This window comes from Delphinus delphis, chromosome 18, assembly GCF_949987515.2.
Source record: "Delphinus delphis chromosome 18, mDelDel1.2, whole genome shotgun sequence".
NCBI lineage: Eukaryota > Metazoa > Chordata > Mammalia > Artiodactyla > Delphinidae > Delphinus > Delphinus delphis.
Genome location: NC_082700.1, coordinates 66509641 through 66535384, shown reverse-complemented (window position 1 = coordinate 66535384; position 25744 = coordinate 66509641). Strand labels below are relative to the sequence as shown.

The window sequence follows — 25744 nt, the reverse complement described above, 5'->3', positions numbered from 1 at the left end:
CAAAACTGCACACAGCAGAACTATTTCATCATCAACTGTAAGATATATAGGAACCAGGTAAAATATGATACAAAAAACTATCCAGTGTCTAGAACTCACTGCAACAAACGAATTTTTCTGCAGGCTGGCTCCTACAAGAAATGACTTCACTTTGAATTTTTGTTTGTAATAGTTCGTTTGAATGTAATTTTTCATATTGATCTTAATTACTTTATTAATTTTACATATGGGTATATTTATAAGATACGTTAAGTGTGGCTTTTTTTTAAAAAAAACCTATTAATTTTTAGAGATTTCTAGTTCTGGTCAAAATAGAGTAACAGAGACTAGATTTATCTTCCTACATGAAACAACAAAAGAAGGAAGAGAGGAAGAAAGAAAGAAAGAAAAGAAAAGGAAAGACACATGACAGATCTGAAGATCTGTGACACCAATGAGAAACAGGGATCCCTGAGAGACAGGAAACTAAAATCATGACCTCTATGACTACACCAGCCTCTGCCCTGAGCAAGTTTTCAGGCTATGGTGCAGAGAGAAAGAACATAGGCAGAACCTGGCAAAATCCATGAGTTGAACAGACGGGGCTGAGAGTGCAGGGGAGCAAGGTAGAGAGAGTTCAAAGGAAAGTAGAAGGCATTTAGGAGAGTACAGAGGGTTACCCTTGAGTAGGCAACAGAGTACTGATCAACGTGTGCTTGTGAGGAAAGTAGCCAAGATGGGACAAAAAATTAAAAAACAAACAAAACACAGAAAGATTAGAGGTTACAGGCCTGGTGCTCACATAGGGCCAGGAATACTACCTATTCTCACCAGCCAGATGGGAAGACCTCATGACTCATGCGCACTGGGTAGAGTACTGAAGGGTCATCCCTTAGGAGTAGGGAATAATTCACCCCGGACTGCACACTACACCAGTCCTACCCTAACAAGTCTTAAAAGCCAGATCTGAAAGGACTAAATTGTTTCCAAATAACTTACATGCATCCCCCCCGCAAACTCAATAACATTTACAGGAATACAAAACTACCCAGCACTCAACAAGGTAAAATTCACAGTATCTTACATCCAATTAAAAGAAAAAATCACCAGGCATACAAAGCAGGAAAACATGACCCATAATTAGACCAAAAAAACCCAAAACAAAACAAAAAAGCAATGCCCCCCCCAGAAAAAAAACAATCAAATGGGACTCAGAATTGACACAGATGTTAGAATTAGTAAAAAGGATATGAAGACAGTTATTATAACTGTATTCTCTATGTTCAAAAGGTTGAGATATGGAAGATTTTAAGGAGACCTAAACTAAATTTCTGGAGATGAAAACTACAGAGTGTGATACAAACATACACACGCGCGTGCGCACACACACACACACACACACACACACACACACACACACACTGGATGCGATTAACAGCAAATGAAACACTGCAGGAGAAATACTACTGAACTTGAAGAACTAGCAATAGAAACCATCCAAAATCAAACACAGAAAGAAAAATTACCAAAAAATTAACAGAGCATTAGAGAACTATAGAGTAACTTTAGGCAGCCTAATATGCATGTAATTGGAGTCCTGAAGGAGAGGAGGTGGCAGGGGCAGGGGAAAGAAACGGAAAAATATTAGAAGAAATAATGGCTATAAGTTTTCAAAATTTAACAAAAACTATAAGTCCACAGATCCAAGAATCTCAGCAAACTCCAAGCATAAGAAACATGAAGAAAACTGCATGGAAGCGCATCCCAATCAAATGATCAAAAACAATGATAGAGAAAAAAATCTTAAAACTCAGCCAGAGCAGAGAGAGACACTATATATAAAGTAACAAAGATAAAGATGACAGTAGATTTCTTGCCAGAAACAATGTGAGAATGCAATGGTGCAAAATTTTTAACATACTCAAAACATCTTAGAATTTTACACCAGGCAAAAAACATCTTTCAAAAAGGAAGGCAAAATAAAAACATTTCCAAACATGAAAGCTCAGAGAATTCACCACCAGCAGAACCACATAATAAGCTACGTTAAAGGAAGGCCTCTCCGAGCAGGAAGAAAGTGATATCAGATGGAAATCTGTGTCTACACAAAGGAATGAGGAACACCAAAATGGCAACTGTATGGTTAATATATGTTTTAAGAATTTTTTATTATTTAAGTCTCTGTAGGAGATAACTGACTGGTAATCAAATGTACTTCAATTAAAAAAAGATAACTGACTGGCAAACAAAAATAACAACAATGTAATGTGGGGTTCATAACTTATGTTAAAAAAACAATAACAACAATAGCAAAACGGTCAAAAAGTGGAAAAATGGAAATAAGGTTTATACTGTATGTGAAGAGGAATAATATCAGTTGAAGGCAGGCTGTGTTAAGTTGAAGATGGACATTATAAACCTCAAAGCAACCACTCAAGTTACAAATCAAAGAGCTACAGCTAATAAACCAACAAGGAAAGTAACATGAAATCATCAAAATATTCAATTAATCAAAAGGCAGACAGGAAAAAGGAACAAAGACGGATAAGACAAATAGAAAACAAACAGCAAGATGACCAATTTAACTTTTTTGTTTTCCTATAAAAAGATTTTTTATTTTACTTCTTAATTTTTAAATTAATTTTTATTGGAGTATAGTTGATTAACAATGTTGTGTTAGTTTCTGCTGTACAGCAAAGTGAATCGGTAATACATATACATATATACACTCTTTTTTTAGATTATTTTCCCATATAGGTCATTACAAAGTATTGACTCGAGTTCCCTGTGCTATATAGTAGGTTCTTATTAGTTATCTATTTTATATATAGTAGTAAGATGACCAGTTTTAATGATACCAATAATCATATTAAATGTAAACGATCTAAACATACCCAATTAAAAAGGATTGCCAGATTTGATCAAAAGGCAAGACCCAACTCTATGCTGACTACAAGAATCAGACTGCATATATAAAGACATAAATTGGTTAAAAGGAAAGGGATGGAAAAAGGCATAGCATGCTAACATTAATAATTTTTTCAAAAACTGAAATGATTAAATTAGTATCCAAGTAGACATGAGAAGACTATCACGTGTATTTATTTCACAAATACACTTTATACACCCGCGTTTAATCTTCCCTATTTTCATAACTTCTTATGACAAAGGAGTCAATTAATTAAGAGGATATAAAAATCTGAAGTATTTATATACTGAATAACAGAACTTCAAAGTACATGAAGCAAAAACTGATCAAACTGCAAGGAGAAATAGACAAATCCACAATTATGGTTGGAGACTTTAATACCTCTCACTCAATAACTAACAGAACATATAGACAGAATTCACTAAGGATGCAGATGATTTGAACAGCACTATCAACCAACATGATCTAACTGCCACAGATGGAATGCTCTGTCCCACCCACAGAATGAGCATTCAAGTACACATAAAACATATACCAAAATAAACCATATTCTGGGCCATTAAAGAGATATCAGTAAATTATTTAAAAGTCCTCATGTCATACAAACTATATTCTCCAGCAACCACAGAATTAAATTAAAACTCAAACACAGAAAGAACTGGAAAAATCCTTATATTTGGAAACAAAATAAACATGAGTCAAAGGAGAAACCAAGGGGAAATTAGAAAGTATTTTAAACTGAAAGTGAAAACACAATAAACTAAAATTTGTGGGATGCTACTAAAAACCTTTTAATTTAAAAATAATCTATCGGTATAGAATTCATCTACATGCAAGCTAGAAAATTAGAAAATTCACAAAAGCAAAATTTAAAAAATTGTCCACCACCAAGAGATCATGGTTAACACTTTAATGAAGTTGTTCTCAGAACTGAGCTTGTATCACATTCACCCTAAGAGCTTGTTAAAACATATACTATGGGGGGGCTCTGCTCCTGGACTTCCTCATCTGGGTGAGGACCTGAGACTCTGCACTGCCCAGGTGATGCTGACACTGCTTGCTGGCCTGGGGAGTGTGCTTTAAGACCCAGTACCTTCATGTATATCCCTTCCACATTTTTTTTTGAAGAGCGATGTGTGTGGATATAAACATACATACACTTTTTAAAAACCCAAATGAGGTCATATTGTTTATAACCTACTTTTTGCTTTTTAGTCAATGATTTCTATCTTTCTATTCTGTAAACTTTTCTTCTCACCAAATAATCACACTCTATTCAAATTCCTTCATGTGAATAAAGAATGTCCTTACTGTGATCTGTCAAAACTAACCTCCAATCCAGGACCATGCTTCATATCTGATTATGTCCATTAAGTCTCTCTTAATCTAGCTTCATCCCCTACACCACCACCACCACCCCCCGTTAACAAAAACAAAACAACAAAAAATTGACTGCTGAAGGAATGCATGAATAAAATTTGAACTGAAAAATTGAGGGTACGTTTTTATTTATTTACAAGGAAAGCTCTAAATAAAAAGGAATTAAAGATAGATCTGTAAACCGAAGTATGAAATGAAATGTATAAAGAGGGCCATCTTTATGCATTAGCGCATTAAACGCATTAGGCAGTGTCTGATATCCCAGATGTATGCAAAGGAAAGTTTTGGAATAAAACCAGAACTTAATATTATAATGCAATGCCTGGGGCTTCAGGGGGCCTTTGCCTCCAGGGAAATTTTAACCTTTGGGAACCTTTATTTATTTTTTTTTTTTAACATCTTTATTGGAGTATAATTGCTTTACAATGGTATGTTAGTTTCAGCTTCACAACAAAATGAATCAGTTATATATATACATATATTCCCATATCTCTTCCCGCTTGCGTCTCCCTCCCTCCCACCCTCCCTATCCCACCCCTCCAGGCGGTCACAAAGCACCGAGCTGATCTCTCTGTGCTATGCGGCTGCTTCCCACTAGCTATCTACCTTACGTTTGGTAGTGTATATATGTCCATGCCTCTTTATCGCTTTGTCACCGTTTACACTTCCCCCTCCCCATAGCCTCAAGTCCATTCTCTAGTAAGTCTGTGTCTTTATTCCTGTTTCACCCCTAGGTTTTTCATGACATTTTTTTTTTTTAAATTCCATATATATGTGTTAGCATACGGTATTTGTCTCTCTCTTTCTGACTTACTTCACTCTGTATGACAGACTCTAGGTCTATCCACCTCATTACAAATAGCTCAATTTCGTCTCTTTTTATGGCTGAGTAATATTCCATTGTATATATGTGCCACATCTTCTTTATCCATTCATCTGATGATGGACCCTTAGGTTGTTTCCATCTCTGGGCTATTGTAAATAGAGCTGCAATGAACATTTTGGTACATGACTCTTTTTGAATTATGGTTTTCTCAGGGTATATGCCCAGTAGTGGGATTGCTGGGTCATATGGTAGTTCTATTTGTAGCTTTTTAAGGAACCTCCATACTGTTCTCCACAGTGGCTGTATCAATTTACATTCCCACCAACAGTGTAAGAGGGTTCCCTTTTCTCCACACCCTCTCCAGCATTTATTGTTTCTAGATTTTTTGATGATAGCCATTCTGACTGGTGTGAGATGATATCTCATTGTAGTTTTGATTTGCATTTCTCTCATGATTAGTGATGTTGAGCATTCTTTCATGTGTTTGTTGGCACTCTGTATATCTTCTGTGGAGAAATGTCTATTTAGGTATTCTGCCCATTTTTGGATTGGGTTGTTTGTTTTTTTGTTATTAAGCTGCATGAGCTGCTTATAAATTTTGGAGATCAATCCTTTGTCAGTTGCTTCATTTGCAAATATTTTCTCCCATTCTGAGGGTTGTCTTTTGGTCTTCTTTATGGTTTCCTTTGCTGCGCAAAAGCTTTTAAGTTTCATTAGGTCCCATTTGTTTACTCTTGTTTTTATTTCCATTACTCTAGGAGGTGGGTCAGAAAGAATCTTGCTGTGATTTATGTCATAGAGTGTTCTGCCTATGTTTTCCTCTAAGAGTTTGATAGTTTCTGGCCTTACAGTTAGGTCTTTAATCCATTTTGAGCTTATTTTTGTGTATGGTGTTAGGGAGTGATCTAACTTCATACTTTTACATGTAGCTCTCCAGTTTTCCCAGCACCACTTATTGAATAGGCTGTCCTTTCTCCACGGTACATTTCTGCCTCCTTTGTCAAAGATAAGGTGACCATATGTGCGTGGGTTTATCTCTGGGCTTTCTATCCTGTTCCATTGATCTATCTTTCTGTTTTTGTGCCAGTACCATACCGTTTTGATAACTGTAGCTTTGTAGTATAGTCTGAAGTCTGGGAGCCTGATTCCTCCAGTTCCTTCTTTCGTTCTCAAGATTGCTTTGGCTATTCGGGGTCTTTTGTGTTTCCATACAAATTGCAAAATTTTTTGTTCTAGTTCTGTGAAAAATGCCAGTGGTAGTTTGATAGGGATTGCATTGAATCTATAGATTGCTTTCGGTAGTAGAGTCATTTTCACAATGTTGAGTCTTCCAATCCAAGAACATGGTATATCTCTCCATCTATTTGTATCATCTTTAATTTCTTTCATCAGTGTCTTATAATTTTCTGCATACAGATCTTTTGTCTCCTTAGGTAGGTTTATTCCTAGATATTTTATTCTTTTTGTTGCAATGGTAAATGGGAGTGTTTTCTTGATTTCACTTTCAGATTTTTCATCATTAGTATATAGGAATGCCAGAGATTTCTGTGCATTAATTTTGTATCCTGCCACTTTACCAAATTCATTGATTAGCTCTAGTAGTTTTCTGGTAGCATCTTTAGGGTTCTCTATGTATAGGATCATGTCATCTGCAAACAGTGACAGCTTTACTTCTTCTTTTCCGATTTGGATTCCTTTTATTTCCTTTTCTTCTCTGATTGCTGTGGCTAAAACTTCCAAAACTATGTTGAATAAGAGTGGTGAGAGTGGGCAACCTTGTCTTGTTCCTGATCTTAGTGGAAATGCTTTCAGTTTTTCACCATTGAGGATGATGTTTGCTGTGGGCTTGTCATATATGGCCTTTATTATGTTGAGGAAAGTTCCCTCTATGCCTACTTTCTGCAGGGTTTTTATCATAAATGGGTGTTGAATTTTGTCAAAAGCTTTCTCTGCATCTATTGAGATGATCATATGGTTTTTCTCCTTCAGTTTGTTAATATGGTTTATCACATTGATAGATTTGCGTATATTGAAGAATCCTTGCATTCCTGGAATAAACCCCACTTGATCATGGTGTATGATCCTTTTAATGTGCTGTTGGATTCTATTTGCTAGTATTTTGTTGAGGATTTTTGCATCTATGTTCATCAGTGATATTGGCCTGTAGTTTTCTTTCTTTGTGACATCCTTGTCTGGTTTTGGTATCAAGGTGATGGTGGCCTCGTAGAAGGAGTTTGGGAGTGTTCCTCCCTCTGCTATATTTTGGAAGAGTTTGAGAAGGATAGGTGTTAGCTCTTCTCTAAATGTTTGATAGAATTCGCCTGTGAAGCCATCTGGTCCTGGGCTTTTCTTTGTTGGAAGATTTTTAATCACAGTTTCAATTTCAGTGCTTGTGATTGGTCTGTTCATATTTTCTATTTCTTCCTGATTCAGTCTTGGCAGGTTGTGCATTTCTAAGAATTTGTCCATTTCTTCCAGATTGTCCATTTTATTGGCATAGAGTTGCTTGTAGTAATCTCTCATGATCTCTTTTATTTCTGCAGTGTCAGTTGTTACCTCTCCTTTTTCATTTCTAATTCTATTGATTTGAGTCTTCTCCCTTTTTTTCTTAATGAGTCTGGCTAGTGGTTTATCTATTTTGTTTATCTTCTCAAAGAACCAGCTTTTAGTTTTATTGATCTTTGCTATTGTTTCCTTCATTTCTTTTTCATTTATTTCTGATCTGATTTTTATGATTTCTTTCCTTCTGCTAGCTTTGGGGTTTTTTTGTTCTTCTTTCTCTAATTGCTTGAGGTGCAAGGTTAGGTTGTTTATTCGAGATGTTTCCTGCTTCTTAAGGTGGGCTTGTATTGCTATAAACTTCCCCCCTTAGAACTGCTTTTGCTGCATCCCACAGGTTTTGGGTCGTTGTGTCTCCATTGTCATTTGTTTCTAGGTATTTTTTGATTTCCTCTTTGATTTCTTCAGTGATCACTTCATTATTAAGTAGTGTATTGTTTAGCCTCCATGTGTTTGTATTTTTTACAGATCTTTTCCTGTAATTGATATCTAGTCTCATGGCGTTGTGGTCAGAAAAGATACTTGATACAATTTCAATTTTCTTAAATTTACCAAGGCTTGATTTGTGACCCAAGATATGATCTATCCTGGAGAATGTTCCATGAGCACTTGAGAAAAATGTGTATTCTGTTGTTTTTGGATGGAATGTCCTATAAATATCAATTAACTCCATCTCGTTTAATGTATCATTTAAAGCTTGTGTTTCCTTATTTATTTTCATTTTGGATGATCTGTCCATTGGTGAAAGTGGGGTGTTAAAGTCCCCTACTATGAATGTGTTACTGTCGATTTCCCCTTTTATGGTTGTCAGTATTTGCCTTATGTATTGAGGTGCACCTATGTTGGGTGCATAGATATTTACAATTGTTATATCTTCCTCTTGGATCGATCCCTTGATCATTATGTAGTGTCCTTCTTTGTCTCTTCTAATAGTCTTTGTTTTAAAGTCTATTTTGTCTGATATGAGAATTGCTACTCCAGCTTTCTTTTGGTTTCCATTTGCATGAAATACCTTTTTCCATCCCCTTACTTTCAGTCTGTATGTGTCTCTAGGTCTGAAGTGGGTCTCTTGTAGACAGCAAATATATGGGTCTTGTTTTTGTATCCATTCAGCCAATCTGTGTCTTTTGGTGGGAGCATTTAGTCCATTTACATTTAAGGTAATTATCGATATGTGTGTTCCTATTCCCATTTTCTTAATTGTTTTGGGTTCGTTATTGTAGGTCCTTTCCTTCTTTTGTGTTTCTTGCCTAGAGAAGTTCCTTTAGCAGTTGTTGTAGAGCTGGTTTGGTGGTGCTGAACTCTCTCAGCTTTTGCTTGTCTGTAAAGGTTTTAATTTCTCCATCAAATCTGAATGAGATCCTTGCTGGGTAGAGTAATCTTGGTTGCAGGTTTTTCTCCTTCAACACTTTCAATATGTCCTGCCACTCCCTTCTGGCTTGCAGAGTTTCTGCTGAAAGATCAGCTGTTAACCTTATGGGGATTCCCTTGTGTGTTATTTGTTGTTTTTCCCTTGCTGCTTTTAATATGTTTTCTTTGTATTTAATTTTTGACAATTTGATTAATATGTGTCTTGGCGTATTTCTCCTTGGATTTATCCTGTATGGGACTCTCTGTGCTTCCTGGACTTGATTAACGATTTCTTTTCCCATATTAGGGAAGTTTTCAACTATAATCTCTTCAAATATTTTCTCAGTCCCTTTCTTTTTCTCTTCTTCTTCTGGAACCCCTATAATTCGAATGTTGGTGCGTTTAATGTTGTCCCAGAGGTCTCTGAGACTGTCCTCAGTTCTTTTCATTCTTTTTTCTTTATTCTGCTCTGCAGTAGTTATTTCCACTATTTTATCTTCCAGGTCACTTATCCGTTCTTCTGCCTCAGTTATTCTGCTATTGATCCCATCTAGAGTACTTTTAATTTCATTTATTGTGTTGTTCATCGTTGCTTGCTTCATCTTTAGTTCTTCTAGGTCCTTGTTAACTGATTCTTGCAATTTGTCCATTCTATTGTCCATTCTATCTCCAAGATTTTGGATCAACCTTACTATCATTATTCTGAATTCTTTTTCAGGTAGACTGCCTATTTCCTCTTCATTTGTTAGGTCTGATGGGTTTTTATCTTGCTCCTTCATCTGCGGTGTGTTTTTCTGTCTTTTCATTTTGCTTACCTTACTGTGTTTGGGGTCTCCTTTTTTGCAGGCTGAAGGTTCGTAGTTCCTGTTGTTTTTTGTGTCTGTCCCCAGTGGCTAAGGTTGGTTCAGTGGGATGTGTAGGCTTCCTGGTGGAGGGTACTAGTGCCTGTGTTCTGGTGTATGAGGCTGGATCTTGTCTTTCTGGTGGGCAGGTCCACGTCTGGTGGTGTGTTTTGGGGTGTCTGTAGACTTACTATGATTTTGGGCAGCCTCTCTGCTAATGGGTGGGGTTGTGTTCCTGTCTTGCTAGCTGTTTGGCATAGGATGTCCAGCACTGTAGCTTGCTGGTCGTTGAGTGAAGCTGGGTACTGGCGTTGAGATGGAGATCTCTCGGAGATTTTTGCTGTTTGATATTATGTGCAGCTGGGAGGCCTCTTGTGGACCAGTGTCCTGAAGTTGGCTCTCCCACCTCAGAGGCACAGCACTGAGTCCTGGCTGCAGCACCAAGAGCCTTTCATCCACAGGGCTCCTTAATTTGGCATGATTCGTTGTCTATTCAGGTATTCCACAGATGCAGGGTATATCAAGTTGATTGTGGAGCTTTAATCCGCTGCTTCTGTGGCTGCTGGGAGAGATTTCCCTTTCTCTTCTTTGTTCTCACAGTTCCCAGGGGCTCAGCTTTGGATTTGGCCCCGCCTGTGCGTGTGTAGGTCGCCGGAGGGCGTCTGTTCTTTGCTCAGACAGGACGAGGTTAAAGGAGCCGCTGATTCGGAGGCTCTGGCTCACCCAGGCCGGGGGGGTAGGGAGGGTCACGGAGTGCGGGGCGGGCCTGCAGCGGCAGAGGCCGGCGTGACGTTGCAGCCTGAGGCGCGCCGTGCGCTCTCCCGGGGAGCCGTCCCTGGATCCCGGGATCCTGGCAGTGGCGGGCTGCACAGGCTCCCCGGAAGGGCGCGTGGCTAGTGACCTGTGTTCGCACACAGGCCTCCTGGCGGCGGCAGCAGCGGCCTTAGCGTCCCATGTCCGTCTCTGGGCTCCGCACTCTGAGCCGCGGCTCGCGCCCGTCCCTGGAGCTCTCTCAAGCAGCGTTCTTAATCCCCTCTCCTCGTGCACCAGAAAACAACGAGGGACGTAAAAGTCTCTTGCCTCTTCGGCAGGTCCAGACCCCTCCCCAGACTCTCTCCCGGCCAGCCGCGGCGCACCAACGCCCTGCAGGCTGTGTTCACGCCGCCAACCTCAGTCCTCTCCCGGCGCTCCGACAAAAGCCGGAGCCTCAGCTCCCAGTCCCGCCCGCCCCGGCGGGCGAGCAGACAAGCCTCTCGGCTGGTGAGTGCCGGTCGGCCCGATCCTCTGCGCTGGAGTCTGTCCGCTTTGCCCTCCGCACCCCTGTTGCTGTGCTCTCCTCCGCGGCTCCCAAGCTCCCCCACTCCGCCTCCCGAATCTCCACCCGCGAAGGGGCTTCCTAGTGTGTGGACACTTTTCCTCCTTCACAGCTCTCTCCCGCTGGTGCAGGACCCGTCCCTATCCTTTTGTCTCTGTTTAGTTTTTTCTTTTGACCTAACCAGGTACGTGGGGGGTTCCTTGCCTTTTGGGAGGTCTGAGGTCTTCTGCCAGCGTTCAGTAGGTGTTCTGTAGGAGTTGTTCCACGCGTAGATGTATTTCTGGTGTATCTGTGGAGAGGAAGGTGATCTCCGCGTCTTACTCTTCTGCCATCTTCCCGGAAGTCGGAACCTTTATTTTTTAAGAAGGGCTCAGCAGCAGACTTCAGGCATGGTACTTATAACAATCAATTACTCGGTTTTAACTAATTTAAAATCATTTGTTTAATTTGCATTAGCTTTGAAAATTTCAGTTCAAAGGATTTCACGTGGGTATTCTGGTGACTTAATTGGATTTCCCCCCCTTTAATCTATAGTTTGCTTCTTCTGTTTTTTTTTTGTTTGTTGTTTATGTCATCTTTTTAAATTTTTTTAAATTTATTTATTTTTGGCTGCATTGGGTCTTTGTTGCTGCACGTGGACTTTCTCTACTTGCGGGGAGTGGAGGCTACTCTTCGTTGCGGTGCGCGGGCTTCTCATTGCTGTGGCTTCTCTTGTTGTGGAGCACGGGCTCTAGGGCACGCAGCCTTCAGCAGTTGTGGCACACGGGCTCAGCAGTTGTGGCTTGCAGGCTCTAGAGCGCAGGCTCAGTAGTTATGGCGCACGGGCTTAGTTGCTCCGCGGCATGTGGGATCCTCCCGGACCAGGGCTCAAACCTGTGTCCCCTGCATTGGCAGGCAGATTCTTAACCACTGCACCACCAGGGAAGTCCCGCTCCTTCTGTTTTAATTTTCTTTTTTTCTCCCGTCTAAAACTAATTTAAAAGAACACACAGATGCTTAAAACTACTGAAAACAAACGTACAGCTTTATTAATTGGCAAATTATTAAATGGCAAATACCCTTGTATCCATTAACCAAGTCAAGAAACAGAACTCTGTCAGCCATCTTATCCTAAAACCAGCCCCCTCCCTCTAAAAGTAACCACTACCTAGGTTTTTACAGTAACCACGAACATTGCTTGATGTTTTATTTCACGAAGTGGTGCATCTTTTAGTCTTCCTTATTTTCAAAAATGTTACGTCCTTCAAGTATCTTTTCACCTATAGTTTCTTCCTCCATCCCTGTCTCTTCCTTATAGTTTATCTGAGTAATTTCTGAGTCTGGATTTTGCAGACTGCACACTCATGGTGCCATTCAACACGCTCTTCTATCCTCCTTACTGAGTACAATTTGCCAGCTGGATCCAACTGGTCCCTTTGGCAAGGCCATACATGGTATGTTGGGAGGAACACACTTAAGTTTTTGGTTTTCTGGTATTTGTTTTTTTTGTTTTTGTGTGTGTGTGTGTGTGGTACGCGGGCTTCTCACTGTTGTGGCCTCTCCCGTTGTGGAGCACAGGCTCCGGACCCGCAGGCTCAGCGGCCATGGCTCACGAGCCTAGCTGCTCCGCGGCATGTGGGATCTTCCCAGACCGGGGCATGAACCCGTGTCCCCTGCATCGGCAGGTGGACTCTCAACCACTGCGCCACCAGGGAAGCCCCTGGTATTTGTTTTTTAATATCATGACTGTGATACCTTTCTGTTACTCATTTTTATGTGCAAACTGTTTCCTAACCTTCTGAGAAGAAAGTATGGTTCATGGTAGCTTTCCTACCTTCCCAGAGCTTCCTCTTCTATTAATTTTGGGCAGTGTTAAAAAACACGGTGGATTGCTTTCCGAGATTTCCTGCCTCTGTTTCCCTCCCCTTCTCTATTATTCCTCTCTATTGTCCTCCCCTGGCTCAATTTCACTCCCATTCTCCATAGTTTCTCCTAAGTGGTGTCCTGTCCCAGAAGGTCAGTTACTGCTCACTGGAGCTGGAATGTTCCAGCACCGTCAGGCCTCTCAGCTTCCACTGTTCTTCTCAAACTGTCCCCCTGGGATTTCTAGTGGCTCCTTGGGGGTTCTCTTCTCCATTCCATCAGATGCCCTGCTGCTCCCCTCTGTTTCCTCCCGTACAGACTCTGAGAGCAGACCTTGTGTCTGGCTGACGTTTTATCTCCGACTGCTTGTACTTTGGGATCTAGGGCTTACACTCTGACACCTAGTTTTGCCATAAATGTTGTCCACGGGTTTTTGATGTTGTTAAGTAGCTGTTTTTATGTGGGTCCTGGGTTTGGGAAGATCCAAAAACTATGATTCCACTTCTACCTTCTCAAGACTATCCATTTTAGAAACCTATTTCCAGATATTTTTTTAAACCAAATTGTTTTAAGATGTAGCCTTCATTAGTCACATATGGTGGAGCCAACAGGTTAGGAGACAGCTGCCATTGAAAAGATGGTTTGTTACAACCACTGAAAAGATGGTTTGTCACGTATGGTTCCCAGGAGGAGGGGGGCATGCCACACCATGCAGGGCCATGCGGGGAAGCACCAGGGTCCGCCAGGAGGCAGAAAGGGTGAGGACAACGCATGGGAAGGAGGCTTTACCGTGGTTTCCATGGGAAAAGACAAGGTAAGTCAGGGTAAGCAGCTTAGGATTGGCAGCTTGAGTCATCTTAGTGGCCTCTGGGGTGTAGGGCCATCTCTAGGTGTCTGACACCGGCCCTGGGATGATTAAGGCAGAGGAATTCTGTCTCCTGCAGTGTAAGAGCGAGATAGAAGAGGTGGTTCAGAGTATGGCCTCTGGACTGGTTCATTTCCATATGGGAGGTATGCCGGCAGGGGAAGCATTTGCTATGTCTAAGAACTGGCTAGTCCTGGGAAGGGCAGTCTCTCCTCAGTCAACAAGGCCTCAAATGCTGAAACATCAAGAACACAGAAAATAAGAAAATGCTGAAGGAAAAGATCGGTGGTTCTCAGGGGCTCAGAGGGGAGAGAGGTGGAGTGGGGATTTTCAGGGCAGTGAAACTACTCTTGTTGGTATTGTAATGGTGGATATATGTCATTATACATTTGTCAAAACTTATAGAATGTACAACGCAAAGAAGGAACCCTAATTTGAACTTGGAACTGTAATGATAATGTAGTAATACTCGCTCATCGATTGTAACACAGCATCACAGTAATGTATGACGTTAAGGATAGGGGCACTGTGCATGGGGAGACAGCATAGGGGACCTCTCTTCTCTCTTTACTTTCTGCTCATTTTTTCTGTAAACCTAAAGCTGCTCTAAAAACCGAAGTCTATTAATTAAAAAACAAACTGACAACAAACGAAACCCCATATAGCTTCCTTCCAGCTTAAGAAATAGAATATTACCCGTAGCCATATTTTTCCAGCGAGCTGCCTTTCCCCGGACTCTCTGGGACCTGCCCTGTCACCGCAGCCACTGTCAGGCCGAACCATGGCGCTGCTCTGTGTGGTGACCGGGCGGCTCCACCACCCCACCTCTGCTGGCTTCCCAAACTTTCCTCTGTCCTTGGGTCTGCAGTGCTCTTCACCCTTCACACCTGGCATGCTCCACAAAGAGCCCCTCCTGGTCTCAGATGTCCACAGGCCCCCAGGAAGAAGCAAAGTCAGAAGCCTGCAACTAAGCATAGACGAAGGAGGCCTGTCTGACCCCAGAGGGGCTGGGAAACCACCAGTTAGTGATGTCTGTCATCCCAGGTAGGTGTACGTTCTATGACCTCAAGGCTCCTAGAAAGCACGCTTGCTGCTGTGGACTGAACTGTGTCCCTCAAATTCCTGTGTTGAAGCCTTGACCCCCAATGTGACTGTATCTAGAGACAGGGTCTTTAGAAGGTAATTAAGGTTAATGATGTCATATGGGTGGGGCCCTGAGCTAACAGGACCGCAGCCTTATAAGAAGAGAAAGAGATGTCTCTCTCTCTCTGCTCTGAGACACAGTGAGAAGGTGGCCGTCTACAAGCCAGAAAAAGAATCCTCACCAGAATCTGATCACGCTGATACCCTGATCTTGGACTCCAATACTGAAAGAAATGAAACATCTGTTGTTCAAGCCACCTACTCTATGGTATTTTGTTATGGCAGCCTAAGCTAAGACACCTGTCAAGGGTAAAACTTTTTTCCTGGCATAAAGAAGATTATAAAATGAATGAAAAGATGCCAGTTTTCTTCCTGAGCTTTACCAGTATTTTTTTTAATTTATTTAATTTATTTATTTATTTATTTTTGGCTCTGTTGGGTCTTAGTTGCTGCCCGTGAGCTTTCTCTAGCTGCGGTGAGCAGGAGCTACTCTTCGTTGCTGCGTGTGCACTTCTCATTGCTGTGGCTTCTCTTGTTGCAGAGCACGGGCTCTAGGCACGTGGGCTCAGTAGTTGTGGCACACAGGCTCAGCAGTTGTGGCTCACGGGCTCTAGGGCGCAGGCTCAGTAGTTGTGGCGCACTAGCTTAGTTGCTCCGTGGCATGTGGGATCTTCCCGGACCACAGCTCGAACCCGTGTCCCCTGCATTGGCAGGCAGATGCTTAACCACTGCACCACCAGGGAAGTCCCTTTACCAGTATTTATTTATACAAAACCAGAATTGTTTATCAGATCACTGAGCATTGTAGCTTTCATGAAATATTGGCAGGCCAGCCTCACTGGTTTCCGAGGCAGAATGCAAGAATAAAATACAGCAGATAGCTGACTGACTGCTATGCCGGGAAGCCTGCTGGGGTCGACACTGCAAAGTATCTGAATTAATCCTCATGATAACCTTGTAAAATAGTCATTTATTAATCCCAATTTTTTCAGATAAAGTACAAAATCAAAGAAGTTCAGAATCTACCCAGTTGCCAAATGACAAAGCAAATGTTTAAACAGAGGTTTACAGGCCGTAACACAGAGCTGTCCCCACTCTCCCCAACAGGTCCACGAGATAAATCTTACATATACAACCACCTCTGCTGGCCAGGTGTGCGCAGCTCTTTGAGATGGGGAGATGTGAGGAAAGGCAGCCCAGTGAAGCAGAGAGAACTTGCATCGCCTGCGACGGGTCTGTGTGTGACTCATGGTAATAAACCTGGTTATGCAGTTCATACTGAATTTGCTCACTGTAAAACATGGATAATAAAGTACCTACCTCGGAGAAATGTTACAAAGCAGAGACTGGTAAACAAAGGCCTATGGGCCAAATCCAGCCTATGACCTGTTTTGCTACAGCGCAAAGAGCAAAGACAGGATTTTAAGTGGTTGGGGGAAAAAAAAAATCAAAAGTAGCCATATATTTCATGACGTGTGAAAACTCTACGAAATTCAAACGTCCACGCCCATAACTAAAGTTTTACCGGAACCCAAGCACAATCATTCATTTACATTATCTACGGCTGCCTTGCCCTGAAGTGGCAGAGCTGGGCAGTTGCAACAGAGACGGTATGGGTTGCAAAGCCTAACATGTTTACTCACTGGCTCTTTCTGCCGACCCCTGCTGTGAAGAACGAACGATGTGAAGTTAAGTTTATAGCAGAGTCCACGGAACACAGAAGAAGCCCAAGAACAGTGAGCTCTCTGCATCCACCCCAATGGCAACCCAACATCTCTCTGGCCTTTCACCAGCCTTCAGACTCTAGGTACCCATTAGCTGGCATGTTAAGGGTCTTGATTCCTAAGATCAATAATAGCGTCTCTGCCATGGGAAGGCAAATCAATGAAAAAAAAAAAGCCGATTAAAAGACTTCTCTACTTCTGTGGGGCAATCCCACGGGGCAGCTGCCTGGACTCAAGGACAACACGTGCCCGACTTGCACGTAAACACAGCAATCAACTCTATTAATTGACAAGCCATGGGACAAGTCTAATTGAGGGTAGAGCACAATTGATTACTTACTAATTATCACTAGTTTATTTCCAATCTTGAGAAACACATCTTAGACCAGGGAAAGCACTCATTCTCCCCTTAAGCTTTTTCAAACCCTTACTATAAAGAATGCTCTGACATGGGCTATTTACGTGATAGAAGTGATGAGAAAGGGGTGAAAGGCTGAGCTGCAGTGCGAGTTGCCTGAACTTACCATCCAGGGACAAAGGTCCACAACCTTGCACGCTGGGGATCTTGGGGGAACAACTAGCTTCCTGTGTATTACGTAGAGATAAATGGGCAAAACCAGTTGTGACAGCCCATGTCTGGGCATTTTGAGAGTAACCATGCTTCCTGCTGGTTTGTCAGATATGTGAGCAGCCTCCCAAAAGAAGCCTGGCAGAGGTGATAATCACAACAGTAGTATTAAAAATAATAACGACAACACGTCATTGCAGCATTATTCACAACAAGCAAGGGGGAAGCAACCTCAATGTCCATCAACAGATGAGTGGGTAAGCAAAATGTGGTCTATCCACACAATGCAGTATTATTCAGCCTTTCTTGGACCTCCCTGGTGGCACAGTGGTTAAGAATCCACCTGCCAATGCAGGGGACACGGGTTCGAGCTCTGGTCCTGGAAGATCCCACATGCCACGGAGCAACCTAAGCCCGTGAGCCACAACTACTGAGCCTGCGCTCTAGAGCCCGCGAGCCACAACTACTGAAGCCCTCACACCTAGAGCCTGTGCTCTGCAACAAGAGAAGCCACCACAATGAGAAGCCCGCACACCACAACGAAGAGTAGCCCCCGCTCGCCACAACTAGAGGAAGCCGGAGCCTGGCAACCAAGAGCCAATGCAGCCAAAAATAAATATTAAGAGAAAAAAAATACATTCTGACACATGCTCCAACACGGATGGACCTTGAGGACATTACACTAAGTGAAATAAGCCAGACCGAAAACAACAAATAATGTATGATGCCACTTATACGAGGTATCCAAAGTGGTCGAACTCATAGAAACAGAAAGTAGAATGGTAGCTACCAGGGGCTGGGGAAGAGGAAAGGAAGCTGTTGTTTAATGGGTATGGAGTTTCAGTTTTACATGATGAAAATGTTCTAGAGACCTACTGCACAACAATGAATACAGTTAACACCACTGTACTGCTATAGACTTACTTGAAAATGGTTAAGATGATAAATTTCATGTTACCTGTGTTTGACCACAAAAAATTGTAACGATGAAAATGATGATGATAGTTTCCATAACTAATACTTTCTGAACACTACATACATAGTTCCCAGACCCTGGGCTACATGCTGACAGATACTGTGTTTGATCTTTTCAAAAACCCCACGAGATGGGCACCATTGTCCCCATTTTACCTTCAGGCAAAGTGAGACACTGGAAGGCCAGCAACCTGCCCCAGTCACCCCGCTGCTAAGAGGCAAAGCAGGGGTTTGGGGGCTGGCAGTCCGACCCACCACTATGATACAACAGCCAGCTAGGAAGTCAGCACTGACAGAATCTGGGAAGCAGACAAAAACCCTATGATGTAAATCTTAAATCTTCAAGCAAGTTTATCTGAGAGCAGAGGTGAAATGCAGCTAGTGTTCACTAGTCTCACACGTGAGTGGCTTTCCCTCAGTTCATCCAATCAAGACTCGTCCTAGGTTCTTCCAAAACAGATTCCATCAGCCAGCCTCTGGGTGCTTTTTGGTCATGATTTCTGTTCCTGTGTGCTTTTAGTTCACTGCATTTTGGGGGTAAACTTTTATTGAAGATGTGTGTGTGTGTGTGTGCGTGTGTGTGTGTGTGTGTGTGTACACACATTACAAGTGTACGTGTTACAAGTGTATGGCTCACTGAAATTTTACAAACTGATTGCACCCATAGAGCAAGCACTGAGATCAAGAAAAAGAACATGGCCAGGACCCCAGAAGCCCTCCTTGTACCCATTTGCACCATCCCATCTAATACCACAGATCAATTTTGTTAAAACAACCTATTTTGAAAATTACATGAAATTAGCTTTCAGGTTGCGATGTGAAATTGACATAGAGCAAAATACAGAGACACGGTCAGAGCAGGATGGTGACCAAGAGCATTTAGAAAGATCTGAACTTGAATCCTGGATCTATCACTGCTCAGCTGTCTGCCTTGTTGAAAAGGACTTACTCTTTAAGCCTTAGCTTCCTTATCAGAAAAAGGAGGTATAATGGACTAGAATAAAGGAACCGGAATAAACAAAACAGTGTACATAAACCTATTATGATGCCTTGAACAGAGCTATTACTTCCTAGAGCACGTGTTGGCAAACTACAGCTTCCTATTTTATAAATAAAGTTTTACTGGAACAAATCCATGCCGATTCATTTACACTACAAGGGTAGAACTGAAAGCTGGAGTAGAGACTCTCTGGCATGAAACGTCTATTCTAATATTCACTATCTGGCCCTTGACTAAAGTTTGCTGATCCCTGCTTTAGAATATGGGCCATGTTTGCTGTTGTGTCCACAGGAACTAGAGCAGCCTGGTGCATGGTGAGCACTCAGGTAGTGGCCTTTATTTGCAACAATTATCTCTTTCTTTTAGTTATCATTAATGGGTTTAGGGAATTTTTCAGTTGAACACATTCCTAAACAATATGATAAGGAAACGGTGAAATCACAAAAATGAAGCCTGATAAAACTTGAAACAAGTCAGCCCTGGAGGTACCCTGAAAGATTAATAGGTCTGTAAACGCTCGCAAAAGAGAAGCACCCAAGGTCAACACAAAAGGCACTGAACTTGAGGTCAGAAGAATGGGGTTAGAATCCTACCTCTGCTATTAGCTAACTGGTTGACCCAGATGCGGAACGATTCTCAGTCTTGGTACCCTCACCACTGCTAATTTACGGTTGAGAAAAGAAACTCCAGCAGGATCGGAACGGGACAAGACTGGAGTCAGGAAAGCCGTTGGGACCCTGACTTATACAGGCAGCGTTGCTAGAAATAATGAGAGAACAAATCTTCAAGTGTCTTGAGAATCATTATTTTAACATAAAACAAGTTTATGAAACAATGGTCCACTGACCTGGCTACACTGTATGATAATTGTTTATTTCCTTGTCAACCTTCCTAAGCAGGCTCGTCTAATGACTGGAAACAGTAACTATTACTTGCTAGCTGTCCCTTCATATCAGGTGTCTTCTGCCGTATGAAGTGTGATGCAGGACGCGGCACTGGCACAAAATAATCACTCGATGCATAAATGAATGTGGAATTAGATGTGGCCCTTCTGCGGTCGTCTGCCACATCAGAAAGAGGACAGGGAGTCAGGGCAGCTTCGAGTAACATAAGCACTAGAAAACGGCAAAGAGGGCTTAGAGGTTAGATGTATGTCTCGAAAACACAATTTGTGCACGTCTTCAGGTGCAGGCTCAGTTCCCGCCAGCCATTCCCAGACTCTGCATCAGTCCCAGCCAGCACCATCTCCAGCCCGATACCATGAACCCCAAACAGCTCTCCTGACTCTCGTCCAATTCCAATCTGGCTACAGTTGTCTTTCTAAGCCATAAATCAGACCATATCACACTCCCTTTATTTTTTATTCATTTCATTATTTATTTATTTATGGCTGTGCCTCGCACGCGGCTTGTGGGAGCTTAGCTCCCCAACCAGGGCTTGAACCCAGGTCCATGGCAGTGAAAGCCCATGTCCTAACCACTGGGCCACCAGGGAATTCCCCCCACGCTCCCTTTAAAATGCATTACCAGCTTCCTAAACACATTAGCTCGGTGCAGAACTGTGCTGTCCCACACAAGGGCCGCTAGCTACACGTGACCACTGAGCACCTGAGATACAGGTGGTCTGGCTGTGAGTGTCACATACATATCAGATTCAAAGACTTAGCAGGAAAAAAGTGTAAAATCTGTTATTCGTAGGTTTTCAGACTGATTACATGTTGAAATGATAATGATTTTAAATGTGTTAAATCAAATTAAACAGGCTATTAAATTAGTTTCACTTTTTAAAAACTTTTTGAACATAACTGCTAGAAAACTTGAAATTAAGTGAGTGGTTCATCTTCCGTTTCTACTAGATAGCAATGGGGCAGAAAGCCCTTCCGTATAGACCTGGCTCCGGTTCTCTCTCTCACCTCCATCAGCAGAGCCCTGCTCCCTCACCTCTAAACTTCAGCCTTCTCTGCAGGTTTCTGAATAGCCCACTTGCTGTCTGGTCTTTGGGCATCTGGTGCCCCCTCTTCCTAGAACATTTTATCAGCTCAACTCCTCCTGGCCTCATAGGACTCTGTCTCGCAGTATCTGTGAAGGATTTCCTGAACACAAATGCTGTTTGTTGCTCCCACTGCCCAACGCCCCCGGGCTCCAGTGGACCACCTGCCACATGTCCTGAACTGGCCACTGACTCAGTCCGATGCCCCACCTGGATTATACATTCTCTCCATCTCACTCCTGTTGGATCCCCAGTGCAGGGCCAGCAAAAGTTCCAGGCACTCAGTGTGCACGGAATAGAAATGCAGTCCATGAACTTACACCCTAACAGGGTGTCTCATAAGAGGTAGACTAGGATACAGCCTTAAGAAAGTACCATCGGCCAAAAGAGAAAAAAGAACGGTGCTCTATGTTCTAAATGTGGGGCTCAAATCAGTGAGACCTTTTCAAAGAACGACATGACACATCTAGCAAACTTTAAGATGCTCAAACCCACGGATGATGCAACTTCCGTGCCTGTGGATCCGAACTACCGAGAGAAACCCCTGACCATGAACGCAAACATGAACGTATCAGTATGTTCACTGGAGCACCATTTGTAAAAGCACATGATTCAGTACAACCTAAGCATCCCACCCTTTACAGCCAGGCTTGTAAGTTACGGCACATCCATTCAGCAGAACAGCATAGAAACTGTGAAAAGGAAGGAAGCGGATTCTATGTGCTGAAGAGGAAAGATGTCCAGGATATATGAACAGTGTGTGGGTGGAGTACAGGGCACTGTGTATTATTTCCTCACATTATCGTATTTCAAAAATATGTGTCTGTTGGGCTTCCCTGGTGGCGCAGTGGTTGAGAGTCCGCCTACCGATGCGGGGGACACAGGTTCATGCCCCGGCATGCCGCGGAGCGGCTGGGCCCGTGAGCCATGGCCGCTGAGCCTGCGCATCCGGAGCCTGTGCTCCGCAACGAGAGAGGCCACGGCAGTGAGAGGCCCGTGTACCGCAAAAAAAAAAAAAAAAAAAAAAAATATGTGTCTGTTGAAACACAACATTGTTAACTATACCCTAATATAAAATAAAAATAAAATAAATGCAACTAACACAACATTGTTAATCAACTATACCCCAGTATAAACAAAAATTACGTGTTTGTGTACACATATACACAGACTCTGATCAGAAGGATACACAAGACACTGGTGATGGAGGTTCTTAGAGGGAGAGGTGGAGGGAGATGGGGAGGGGGGACAGCCTGCACTGTGTATTCTCTTTGAACTTGCTAATCATATGCACACAAAAACAGATTAACAAGGGCTTTCTGGGTACCTTTTCTGTTGTACATTTCCGTATGGCCAAGGAAGGTCCCAATTATTTCCCTCCCCCAAGTCGAACAGACAGTAAAACAGCAACATCCCATGGACGTCACCTACCGTGATCTTCTTGTGGTCGGGAAACTCGAGGCCAAAATAATCTCCTTCCACGAGGTTCAGGTGGCTGCACACCGCATCCAGCAGCACTTTCCCCGGGGCTCTTTGCTGGGAACAGAAACAGCGGGAGTTACGCCCTCTGAGACAGGCAGCTGGGGACGCACACCGCGGCTCCCACTACAGGAAGCCTCTTCATGCCCGAGTTTGTAACCGCTCGCCACCAAGCACCGCCACTACACCCTGGTCACCGGCCCCGTGCCCACCACCGATTCCCTTCTCATGCTGCCCTCACACTTAGGTGCTGACCTCTGCCATCTTCTCCCTACCCCAAGGCCAGGCACTACCCCCCTTAAAAATAACAGGCAAATGCCATATGACATCACTTATATGTGGAATCTAAAATATGCGACAAATGAACTTATCTGTGAAACAGACTCACAGACAGAGAGAGCAAACCTGTGGCTGCTGGGGGGAGGGGGGTGGAGGAGTGATGGATTGGGAGTTTGGGATCAGCAGATGCAGACTCATATACACAATGGATGAACGACAAGGTCCTACTGCATCGCACAGGGAACCATATTCAGTACCCTGTGATCAATCACAGTGGAAAAGAATATGAAAAAGAATGTATATATATGTACAACTGAATCTCTTTGCTGTACAGCAGAACTCAACACACCACTGTAAATACTTAATAAATTACAGAAATAACACTTTATTTTTTTATAGCGGTTTTCGGTTTACAGAAAATTGAGCAGGAAGTACGTGGGGAGAGTTCTCACGCACCTCTCCCACCACACCCAGGGCCCCACTTACTGACATCTTGGGTTAGTATGGTACATTTGTTACAATTGTTGAGCCAATACTGATACATCATCACCATCCAAAGTCCATACTTTACGCTGGGATTCACTCTTTGTGCTGTATCGTTCTCCGGATTTCAACAAATGCACACTATCACAGAGCCCCCATAACCGGATCACACAAGAGAGTTTCACCAGCCTAAACATCCCCTGTGCTCCCTTCGTCCGGGCTCACCACCCCCCAAACTCCTGGCAACCACTGATCGTTTTATTGTCTCTCCAGTTTTGCCTCTTCTAGAATGTCATGTAGTTGGAATCGTATAGAATGTTGCCTTTGCAGATTGGCCTCTTTCACTTAGCAGTAGGCATTGAAGTTTCCTCCATTCTTTTTATGGATGAATAATATACCACTGTGTGGATGGACCACAGTTTGTTTACCCATTCACTTGCTGAAGGACATCTCGGTTGCCCAAGTTTGGGCAATTGTGAATAAAGCTGCTATTAACATTTGTGTGCATTTCTGTAACTTTTCAGCTCATGATCCCATGCCCTTTTTGTGGCAGCTGAAAGCCTGTCCCTGTTCCTCTTGCTTCCCCCTCCACCCCGGCCAAATGTGGCAGAATGTACGGCTTTCTTCTCTAGACTTTGCATAAACTCTCATCTAGACTTCATAGGAACTGAGGGTAAAGGCCATAGGTTACTTATTTTTTTAGGCCATAGGTTATTAATCGCCTTACCCACGATGCCTAAATGCCAACCAGTCTTGTTGAAATGAATGAACAAATGAATACAATTACTCATTCCACTGTATTCTCTGTAGTTAAACATCTATGAGTCTGTCTCCCCAATGAAACTCTGGGCTACCTGTTCACCTTTCTATTCCTATTGGCTAGCGCAGCCCCTGGCAGTCCCTCAATGTCTGCTGAAATATGTATTTTCTATACCCTGAATCTATAAAACCAGTAACTGGAGACAACACTGCCTTGAAACATTTTTCTTGCAGCGTTTGATCTGTGTGGTGAAATTGGATCCATTTTGCAAGTGGGTGTTAGGAATCTACCAGATAGTGAAGAGAAACCAAGGCATAGGATTCTAAGCTCTTTAGGGTAGAAAGTGGGTTCATATATATCATCTTCCCTTTCTACCCTAAAGAGCTTAGAATCCTATGCCTTGGTTTCTCTTCACTATCTGGTAGATTCCTAACACCCACTTGCAAAATGGATCCAATTTCACCACACAGATCAAACGCTGCAAGAAAAATGTTTCAAGGCAGTGTTGTCTCCAGTTACTGGTTTTATACTTTCACTTCCCCTCTGCTAAGAGCAGAGCAATTTAGGAGCCAATTAGTAACCCAGGAGACTAATTGGCAGTAGCAGTCAGAGCCTGACAAGTACAATGATGGGCACATCCATTAGGCCACCCAATAGTGTGACCTGAGGGGCCAGCAAAGATGCTTCTGTGTCCAGCCATAAAGCATCTTTCTTTTTTTTAAACAGACACCACTTTGTGCTCCCATATTCCTCATGGTTGAAATCCAGAAGATATTCAGTTATCTAAGGGCATGCGGTAGTCTCCATGGATAATCCCAAACTCACCAGGCTCTAGACTTTGAATGCCCGGTCCAAGGGTCACCAGGAGAGTCGTTTCACTCGCCCTGATGGCAGAACTAACATGTAATGGTGTGTAAACCCCGTCCTTGTCTGTCAAACGTATTCCCCCCCGCGACTACCCCAGCCCACACGCCCCTATGTTTATCCAGTGTTAACAGCTGAACAGATTACTGGTCACCAATCTTATTTCCCACTTCTTTCTCAAAGCAACGCACCCTCGGTCATGCTGAGAGCACTTGGGAATTCACCAGCCAGGCTCACGGGGGGTCTTGAGTTCAATTCTTCACACCTGACTCCATAGAACTGTATGAATAACTTAGGCATGGCTACTTGTTCGAGGTCCTCTTCTCTGGCCAGTAAAATCTACAGAGGCTGGCTAATAAGAACATGATAGAAATGGGCCAGGTGCTAAGAAGTTGTGGAAGAATTCATGTATCATAAGATCTATTTTTTTTTTTTTTTTTTTTGTGGTACGCAGGCCTCTCACCGCCGTGGCCTCTCCCACTGCGTAGCACAGGCTCAGCGGCCATGGTTCATGGGCCCAGCCGCTCCGCGGCATGTGGGATCCTCCCGGACCAGGGCACGAACCCGCGTCCCCCACATCGGCAGGCAGACTC

At 42.9% G+C, this 25744-nt stretch overlaps 1 protein-coding gene across 1 annotated transcript in view; it reads right to left on the bottom strand.

Annotated features, from left to right (window-relative positions):
- FARP1 (FERM, ARH/RhoGEF and pleckstrin domain protein 1) overlaps positions 1-25744 on the bottom strand; it is a 297961-nt gene that overhangs the window by 92413 nt on the left and 179804 nt on the right. The window contains exon 3 of the mRNA XM_059995749.1: positions 22718-22822. Within this exon, the coding sequence (XP_059851732.1) occupies positions 22718-22822 (105 nt within the window). The remainder of the gene's footprint in view (positions 1-22717; positions 22823-25744) is intronic.